Source organism: Sceloporus undulatus, chromosome 6 (assembly GCF_019175285.1).
Source record: "Sceloporus undulatus isolate JIND9_A2432 ecotype Alabama chromosome 6, SceUnd_v1.1, whole genome shotgun sequence".
Classification (NCBI taxonomy): Eukaryota; Metazoa; Chordata; class Lepidosauria; order Squamata; family Phrynosomatidae; genus Sceloporus; species Sceloporus undulatus.
This window is the reverse complement of record NC_056527.1, coordinates 114598234-114608171: the sequence shown is the minus strand read 5'-3', so window position 1 is coordinate 114608171 and position 9938 is coordinate 114598234. Positions and strand designations below refer to the sequence as shown.

Sequence of the window (9938 nt, the reverse complement as noted above, 5' to 3'; positions counted from 1 at the left end):
TAGTTCCATCAGTTTCATTTGGAAATGGATTGACATTTTTGGTGGCCCTTGGCCGAAGCTACAGATATACATGTTGTGCATCCCTGCTCTTTTGAGTTTTTCAAAGGCTGGGGTAAGTCACACTGTTTCTTGGCTGATTTTATTGCTGAAACATTGCAATGGCAATATAATGTTGTAAATGCATGGCAGGATAGGATACTTCAAGGGCCCTGATCTACGGCAAGTTGTCAGAATAATACCTCTAGCCAGAAATAAAGATGTAGCTTGGTTTCTTTTTACACATTCCACTACCATGCTAAATAAACTATGACAAATTGCAGTTCATTACCATATTTTAGATAGTTAGCAAACAGAACAGATTTTACACAATTACTGTTTCAGCAAATGCCCTTTCCCAGCTTGGATGGACATTAGATCCTTTATAAATTAACTTCATTAAATTTCAGGGGACAGTAGATTGTTAGTCTGTTGCAGCAAAAACAATGGAGAACAATGGCACTATAGAGACACAGATATTACTTGGCATAATTTTTTGCAGAATGCAACACTCTGCCTGACATATACTGCAGTCATATTTCCACTAACTAAACTTTGTTAATCTTTAAAGTGTCACTACTCTATTGTTTTGATTTAAGTGACATTACATTTGCAATAGAATATGTTCCTCATTACTTTGTTTCAGTGGCCCTACCACTAAAGAGGCAAACACTGAAAAGCTCTCATCTAGTTCCGTAAGAGAAAAAAACAAACAAATTAGAACCTTAGAAGGAACTGCTTAAGAGTGATTCAGCAATGGAGGTGCGGAGGGTTCTTTCTTTGGACATCTTCAAAAAGAGGCTGGACAGTCCCTGCTTAGGAAGCTTTAGCTGGAGATCCTGCATTGAGCAGTAAGTTCGATTTGATGGTCCATGAGGCCCCTTCCAACTCTGTTTCTATGAGTCTATGCTTTTTATGTTTTGGAAATCTGTTTCAAAGTCAGAAGCCACAGTTAGAGAAATCTCTGAGTCAACCCTTTGCAAGACAAGGGAGCATGCTAATCCTTTGCATTTTTATTGTTTAATCTTTATTCTATTGTGTTATGACTTGAAGTCATGCATGAAATGGGGGTAGGTTTATGACAACCCTGCAGACATGAAAGAGCAGTCACTGTAAAATATTGGCAGAATGGGGAGAGCTGCATCTCCTGTTAATCCTGCCCTACTGTCGCAGCAATCTGTTGGAACAAGCGAGAAGCCACATCTGGCTGCGCCTCCTCCAGCTGCCTCACAAACTCGTTGCGCTCCTCCTGCGACCATCCGCGGAACCACTGGTCCCAGAGGCGCATCTGGCACTCAAAGATGGATGGGGGCTTCCCAGGTTCCATGCTGAGTCCTGCCAGCCCTTCCAAGAGGGGAAGCACCTTCCAGGGCACAGCTTTGTCCGCAAGGTCATGAACGAAACACTCGCGTTGCGCTGGGGACCAGCCTGAGAGCCAGTGGAGGAGGCAGCGCATTTCCTGTGAAGTCACATAAGACAGGGGTAGTGGCTCAGACATCCTGCAACAAAAGAAACATGCATGAGAGACCAGTGACAGGCTCCAGACAGACAGTAGAGCCTTCTGCCTTGGTCAAAGGGACAAGGAAAGGAACTGGAACTGAGACCAAGGTGCACAAGGTAGCATTTGAATTCAGAGCATCCTTTGACGGGGAGGACAAAAGATTGTCTGAAAAAAGGGAGGATATTACAGTCAGCCCTCCACATTTGTAGCTTTGACATTTGCAGCTTTGATTAATATGTTCTCTCTAGGTCTTCCAGCACCATTTTGTCAGAAGCTGACGACAGAGCTGTAGAGGAGGACCTAGAGATTTCTAGAGAAAACACTTCTCTGGGCATTTTTAGGTCTGCTGGCATGATTCTGTGGTCAATGTCTGGCAGAAATTGACCACAGAGTTGCACTGGAGAACCTAAAGATTCCTAGAGAGGTCTTCTCTCAGTAAAAAAATAAAACATTAATTTAAAAATAGTGGGTTTTGTGTGTGCAGTTTTTTCACTTTCATGGGGGTCCTGTGCCCCTAACCTTAGCAAACATGGAAGGCCCACTGCATTTTCTGTCAAGCTCATTACTTTCTACTTTCCCAAATCTAGAAGCCAACCCTCAATCCTAACCTGCAACCTATAGGATTTTCTAACATCTAGATCTTCCTTCCCTCCCTCTCATTTTACTTCTTTCTGACCCTGAAAACGGAATTTTTCTACGTATATTCTTTGCAGTTATCAAGCCTATGGATATGTGTGTGTGTGTGTGTGTGTGTGTTTTAGAACAAAAATGATGGACAAATAACTAACAATGTGATTAATTACCCTTTGCAACATTGTTATGGCAGTGAATTATTTTACATGTACTTGTAATATTAAAGGGATGTTCCAAGTTCAACATCTACCTTTCTCTATAATACAATAAACAGAAACAGGTAACAGATTATGTCTCAAGGAGTTGACACGATAGCTGGAAACCACTCATCTATTTCCAAAGTTTTCAAGCACAGCCATAGTCTCTATGATCTTTTATTGGGAGGCACCAATACTCTATACTTGCAAAGCATTTGTGCCATCCGTTACTGGGCCACAGCTATGGAAAAGACAGAACCTATTAAAAATCTTTGGAAATCTTTAAACTGAGGCTAGGAGGGCATCTTTTAGGGATGCTTTAGTTGTATATTCCAGCATGGATGGGGTTGAACTTTTGTTTGTTGTTGTTGTGTGCCTTCAAGTCATTTCCAATTTATGGCAAGAGCTTGGGATTACTTAATTAATAAGACAAGAGCACTTCCTTCATGCCTTATACGTAAATAATGTCTGATCAAACGGAATACAGCATGTTTAGTAATAGCAAAACGACAAATTGATATCCTCCAGTAAGAACATGATAATTCAAAACATGCAAATACATTTTAAAAATTGCTTACACTAACTAAGGGGTGAGGCAGAAGTGAGAATGTGTTTGAATTCTATCTGAGCGCCTCCAAGCTATATTTGTGCTACTGGCTGGGGGAGCATCTACTGTACACTGTTTTAGATGTAGATTGTTTTAATCTGTGTACATCTTATTTGTCCTTGGCTGGGGCTTCTGGGAGTTGAAGTCCAACACTTCAAGTTTGGGAACTGCTGCTTTAAATTTATGTGTGCTTTAACTGATGTGTTTTAACTTACGCTGTTTGCTGTTTAATTATGGTTGTCCCCCCACCTTGATCCATGGGGAGAGGCTGGTAAGAAATAAATATTATTATTATTATTATTATTATTATTATTATTATTAGAAATAATGCAGTATGACACTACTTTAAGTACTGCAGCTCCTATGGCATCTTGGGATTTGCAGTTAGACAAGCTCTTTTGCTTTCTCTGCCAAAAGAGTGTTTGGTGGTGCCTCACAAAACTACAAATCACAGGAATTTTGTAATATATAGGATATTCTGTTCCAGTATCATATGCACAGAATATTAGCCTGGAGAAGAGACAGTTAAGGGTTGATATGATAGCCTTGTTTAAGTATTTGAAGATGGAGCAAGCTTGTTTTCTGCTGCTCCAGAAAATAGGACCTGGAATAACAACAACAACAATAAAATTTTATTTATATGCCGCCTCTCCTTGTAGGATCGAAGCAGCTTACAACATTGGGTAAAACACAGTAATGGATGCAAGCTAAAACACACAATGGGTGCAAGCTACAGGAAAAGAGATTCCACCTTAACATTAGGAGGAACCTCTTGACAGTAAGAGCTGTTCAACAGTGTTTGGAATATGCTGCATATGATGGAGTCTCCACCTTTGGAGGTTTTTAAAGACAGGCTGGATGGCCATCTGTTGGAGGTGCTTTGATTGTGAGTTCCTGCATGGCAGAATGGGGTTGGACTGGATCAGGGCCCTTGGGGTCTCTTCCAACTCTATGGTTCTATAGAGCCATGGCAGTTCAAGTGGTGTCAAACTGCACTATTTCTACAGCGTAGACTGTACTCTAGGGCGGGGTACAGACCGCCGCTTTGCGGCGGTCTGCCGCTGCTGCCGGTTAGTCCGTGGGGGAGCCGGAGCCTCCACATGGCGCGGCTCCCCTGCGGACTGAAAAAGAAGCTCCAAAATGGAGCTTCTTTTTCCGTCGCGTTTGCGACGTAGCGAGGCGCCAGGGGCGCACTCGCTACATCACAAAGGACGCGATGCGTACGGACGCTCAGCGTCCGATACACAAAGATGGCGTCGGCCGTGTAGAAGGGCCGGCGCCATCTTGTACGGACGGAGTCCGTACTAGGCCCAGGGGCGTCTAAAAGAGCCGCCCCTTTTTTAAAATGGGACGTCCTCCAGACGTCCCAAATGCCGGTGCAGAAAGCACCAATGTCTCTTTCTTTAATGTACTATCTTTGTGTTCTTTTAAAAGTACTGGGTTTTTTCCCCCAATGTTGTGAGCTGCCTTGAGTCCCGGTTTTGGGAAAAGGATGGGGATATAAATATAATCATAATTTAAAAGATCTATGGAGTCATCCAAGAGGGCACCCCAGAGCATGCACAGAGTGTCCTTCCAACAGCAAGGAGTCTATAAAATCATAGAGTTGGAAGAGACCCCAAGGGCCCTGATCCAGTCCAACCCCATTCTGCCACGCAGGAACTCTCAAACAAAGCACCTACAATGGATGGCCATCCAGCCTCTGTTCAAAAACCTCCAAAGAAGGAGACTCCATCATATGCAGCATATTCCACTGTTGAATAGCCCTTACTGTCAGAAGCTCTTCCTAATGTTGAGCTGGAATCTCTTTTCCTGCAGCTTGCATCCATTGCTCTGGGTCCTAGTCTCTGGAGCAGCAGAAAACAAGCTTGCTCCCTCCTCAATATGACATCCCTTCAAGTATTTAAACAGGGCTATCATATCACTTCTTAACCTTATCTTCTCCAAGCTAAACATCCCCAGCTCCATAAGGCATGGTTTTGCAGATCTTTCACCATTTTAGTCGTCCTCCTTTGGACATGATCCAGTTTCTCAACATCCTTTTTGAATTGTGGTGCCCAGAACTGGACACAGCATTCCTGATGAGGCCTGACCAGAGCAGAATAGAGCGGCACTATGACTTCCCTTGATCTAGACACTATACTTCAATTGATGCAGCCTGGAATCGTATTAGCCTTTTTAGCTGCTGCATCACACTCTTGACTCATGTTCAACTGGTGACCTACTGGCCCAGAAACCCCACGAAGTGGAGAAACCCCATTTTAGTCCAATGCCGACAGAGAGAGAAGAACTGCCTTCCCCCCCCCCCCCGCCTTCTTCTTACATATAAATTCTACAATGGGCTACTATTATTACCAATTATTGGTGTTATTACTAGACCTGGGCCACCTATTTAACAGTCGCAACAAGCTCCCAAGAGCCAAAATAAATATAAACAAATTAAACATTTAAAAACCTATGGAGGCTGTTCGTGAGTCCTCACCTGGGTCCGCTCAGTGGGCGCTGCCTCCATTTCCAGACACAGAATTGCTGGAAGCTGGCTGGGAGGGGAGTTTATATAAGGAGAGGCGGAAAGAGCCGAAGAGATCCGGAAAGACCCGAACTTGGAGCGCTCCAATGGCCACAGCCAGGAAGACGCGTTCCTTCCGCTCGGCGGAAATGGACGAAGGCTGCCAAGTTTTCATTTTTTCCGAACGTTTCCGGAAATTGCCGAACCTTGGTCGGAATTTACTTCCGGTTTCCGAAGTAGGCCGGAGACTGGAGACGACTGGCGCCTCGGCCATAGTCCCTCTTTTCCGGAAATTACCGAGTGTTGACGGAGATTGTCGAGCATCCCCGAACGCCGTGTCGGAGGTCTCCTCAGAGCGCCGAATCCGTCTCCGGAAGTTCCCGAGCGTTGGGGAGGGCAGCAGCGGCGCCACACAAGATGGCGGACGGGGAGGAGGTTACTCTGGACGGGAGGCCGCTTCAGGAGCTGAGGGTCGCCGACTTGAAGGCGGCTCTGGAGCAACGCGGCCTGGCGAAGAGCGGGCAGAAGAGCGCTTTGATTAAGCGCCTCCGCGGGGTGAGGAGGAAAGGGTCCCGTTGAAATGGGGGGGCAGGGGCCCCAGTCTCCGCCGCACGCATGCGCAGACGAAGGCGGGCAGTTTTGGCCTCTCGGCCAAGGGGCCCTTGGCCCTGGGGTGCGGGTCGGCAGTGCGCATGCGCAGGGGCAGTGGCCCACTGCTGCCACCAAGTGGAAGGGGAGGGAAGGACTGTATGGGGCTTCACTAGTTGAACAGGGAGACGTCCTCCTATTCATCCCATTGGCCTCCACTTTGGCCCCACTTTTGGGTTAAGAGAGAGGAAGAAAAGGGGAGATTCCCTTCTTAAGTAAGAAGCTAAGCCTCATGGGAGTTGGGGCTCTGGTTGCTGCACCATGGGTAGTGTGGTCTCTGGAGAGGGCCCCCACTTTGGCCCCACTTTTGGGTAAAGTAAGAGGAGGGAAATGGGGGGATTCCCTTCTTTTGACTCATGGGAGCATGCGCAATGTGATCTCCTTGCTCATGCTAGTTTATGGGATAGAATCCTAGAGTTGGAAGAGACCCCAAGAATGGCCATCCAGTCCAACCCCATTCTGCCATGCAGGAAATCTCAATCAAAGCATCCCTGGTGAAATCCATGATCTTGTGAATCTGCTTCACTACCACTTTGGGTCTCACTTTTCATTTTCCAGGGAGGATGTTTTTTGCCCTGTTTAACTTTTCCATGAGTATTTATTTATTTATTGGTCATCACATGAAACGGAGAGAACTAGTTGCAAGTGGGGTTGGGAGGAGAGGAGAGATCCTATCCATACCATTATGCAAAGAGATCTTGTAGCACCTTTGAGTCTAACTGAAAGGTAGAAGTTGGTAGCATGAGTTTTCTTAGACTTGAGTCTACTTCCTTAGATGCATTTGGCTCAAGTCTACATACGCTCATACTACTAACTTATGTCTTTTTTAGTTAGACCCAAAGGCACTGCAAGATCCCTTTGCGTACTGATTTTCTAAACTAACACGGCTATGTCTTTGAATTCTGTCCATATCATTGGTGGGGAGAGGGCCTCCATTTTGACACCACTTTTGGGTTAACTAAGAGGAGAAGGAACAGGAGGAAAGGGATTTAAAATGCTTTTCAATAAGAGGGTAAACATCATGGGAGTTGGGACTTTGGTTGCTGCACCATGGGTAATGTCATCTCTTTGCTCATGCCAGTTTATGGGATGAAACCAGTGATCTGATTAATCTACTTCACTACCACTTTGGGGTTTCGCTTTTCAACTTTTGTGGGAGGTGTTTTGCCTTGTTTAACATTTCCATAAGTGTTTATTTCTCCTGTCAGCACTCCCTTGTACCCACTATAGGCATTTAAGACATATGGGATCAGCATGGCAAGAGATGGGGTGCCGTGTCAGAGAGCTCTGCTGTTCCAGTTTAACACCTATCTATTGCTGTTAAAAGTTTCTGGAAGATCTCTTAGCCTGCAAAGTGCTTTGCAGCCCTTTCTGATCAGCTTTGTGACTTACCTTGGACAAATAAGTCAAGATTAGAATTGTACACAGCGAGGAGAATGGGTAGTCCTGTTCTCTGACCAGATATCAAAGCATTAAACAGCAGTGTCTTTGCTTTTTAAAATAGTTAAAGGGTTTGAGAACAAGTCAGCAATGTAACAGGGGAGTCTGAAGGCCTAGTACCATGGAGTGATTGAGGTTGGTGCCTCATAATGGTGTAGTGAGGTGAGTAGTTGAAAAGGAAATTGCAGCCTTTGGTGGCAAAAAGTTTATTATATTTTTTGGAACAGAGATGTATGGATAAGGAGTGGCATGATGTTATCTGTTTCTATATCCTGCTGTTATGTCTGAACACAGAGTGCCTACGTGTGCATATTGGATGTTCAGAGCATACTTCAATTACGTTTTGGATTGCATCTCACAGACTCCCCAAGCCATTGTGGCCACTGGGAAATGTAGTCCACAAAAGCACCTTTTCCACAGACTGCTCCACATCTTTCTTCTTCAATAACTTGTGGCTTGGCTTAAAATACTATGAGCATTGTAATACGGCTTAGCATTTATGGTGTGCCAAGTGTGACACGTGACCCAGTAATCCTTATACAAGTTCCTGTCAGGTAAGTCAGTGTTAATTTCTGCAAACGGCAGGCGGGCTGAAATTGTCAGTGCGTCTTTCTCCTCAGGACACTTTGCTTGTTACATGACAGGAAGGTGCTCAGGACTTGCTGTTTCAGTCACTTCTTAGGCTGCTGTAGGTCTCAGTGATCTCGGTGTTAATGCTTTGCTGTGCATGTTGTCTCTGAAATAATATTTGTCTTTGCATCTTGCACATTGGTCGGTTTGAACAGTTAGTGTTTGTGTCTCTAAAAAACCTTTAAATTGAAAGAAAAAAATTATTCCTACTTCACTCAGTTGGGCACAATCCCTAATAAGTATATTTCCAAAGTATATTATATAATAAGTATATTTCATGGTGTGTTGCTTTTTGCTGATGACATACAGATTTGGATTATTGGGTAGCTGGAATGCCTAGAGCAGGAAAAACAGCCTAGTCCCTTCCAGATGTTGTTAGTTTACAGGTTTTATCATCTTTAATTATCAACTCTTTTGTCAGTGGTTTGAGGTGTTGCACCTTCCTGGAAACTGGGAGACTGGGGTTCGAATCCCTGCTCAGCCACAGAAACCTACTGGGTGACCCTGGGCAAAGCACACTCTCGGCCTCCAAGGAAGGCAAAAGCAATCACCCTCTGAACAAATATTGCCAGGATGACCCTGTAATAGGCTCATCGTAAGTCAGAATACACAACAACACACCGTCACTCACACACATACATCAACAACTCTAGAATGCCAATCCTTGGCCTCAGATCTCAGACTAAGGTTGCATCTACACTGCAGAAATAGTGCATCCTGACACCACTTTAAGTGCTGTAGTTCCATCTTGTGGAATCTTGGGATTTGTACAAGCCTTCTTTGCCAAAGAGTTCTGGTGCCTCACAAAACTACAAAACCTAGCATTCTGTAGGATTGTGCCATGGCAGTTAAAGTGGTGTCAAACTGCATTATTTCTACTGTGTAGATGCACCCTAAGACCAGGAGATTCAGGTTCCAGTGTGTTTATCCTTAAACATGCTTTAGGTAAACTTGGACCTTTGACACTCTCTGCCTAGTTCATGGGGTTGTTGTGAAGGCAAAGTAGGTGAGAGCCATTTATGTTCTCCTAAAGGACAGAATAGTACTGTACAACATTACTAATTTGGGGCTGAGAGGACTGGGTTAGTTTTGTGGAGGATTTTCCTTGGAGCAAGGAAAGTGGAATGTGGCCACTTATTTTCTTGTATAGCTGTGGTTCAGCCTACATAAATAGCATAGATTTGGGTGTGAACACTGTCTCGATTGAAGGTGCCATTCACCCGGAATCACACCTGGACACCAAAAGAGGGGATCTCTTGCCAGTGACAGCCAGCTCCACAACTTTCTGATTCTGGTTCCAGCCTGAGCCATGGAGTCTCCCGTTGTAGAAATCAACCATCAGTGGAAATGTCAGTTAAGAGACAGTGTGTGGAAAAGGTACTTTTGCTACATATGCTACATAAAAATTAAGTGCTTGGATAGACATATGGTGACTAGCATTTGTGTTTTGTTCCATGATACATCCCTGGCTGCTACCACAAACCTTACATTCAAGGGGGAACTTCCATTTTCCTCTGTTCTGTTGTGTATTTTCTGTTGCTCTACTCACATTTGGCAATCTTCGAGCTAGATTTGGGCACTGATTTTTTTTTTACAGATTTAGCCAGTTGCCCAGTCCAATATTTTTGAAGCACTTCCATTATGCAATTAACCAGGAAGATCATCATCAGGAAGCTTGGTGCTACTGCTGACAACCAATTTAAAAAAACCTAACTGAAACGGTTGTTATTAATGAGC

The 9938-nt window shown here is 44.4% G+C and overlaps 2 protein-coding genes across 2 annotated transcripts in view; one reads left to right on the top strand and one right to left on the bottom strand.

Annotated features, from left to right (window-relative positions):
* C6H14orf119 (chromosome 6 C14orf119 homolog) lies at window positions 1-5608 on the bottom strand. The gene is made up of 2 exons (XM_042476987.1): window positions 5457-5608; window positions 1-1535 (listed from the first exon to the last, which is right to left on the bottom strand). Exon 2 carries the CDS (start codon window positions 1532-1534, stop codon window positions 1187-1189), a length of 348 nt encoding a protein of 115 aa, XP_042332921.1. The 5' UTR covers window position 1535; window positions 5457-5608; the 3' UTR covers window positions 1-1186.
* A 243-nt stretch (window positions 5609-5851) lies between these two features.
* Window positions 5852-9938, top strand: part of ACIN1 (apoptotic chromatin condensation inducer 1) — a 40419-nt gene continuing 36332 nt past the window's right edge. Inside the window, exon 1 of the mRNA XM_042476983.1 lies at window positions 5852-6038. Within this exon, the coding sequence (XP_042332917.1) occupies window positions 5901-6038 (138 nt within the window). The 5' untranslated portion in view covers window positions 5852-5900. The remainder of the gene's footprint in view (window positions 6039-9938) is intronic.

Bases quoted from the DNA above. Each gene is read 5' to 3' on its own strand.
- C6H14orf119 (XM_042476987.1), bottom strand. From the start codon at position 1,534: ATGTCTGAGCCACTACCCCTGTCTTATGTGACTTCACAGGAAATGCGC.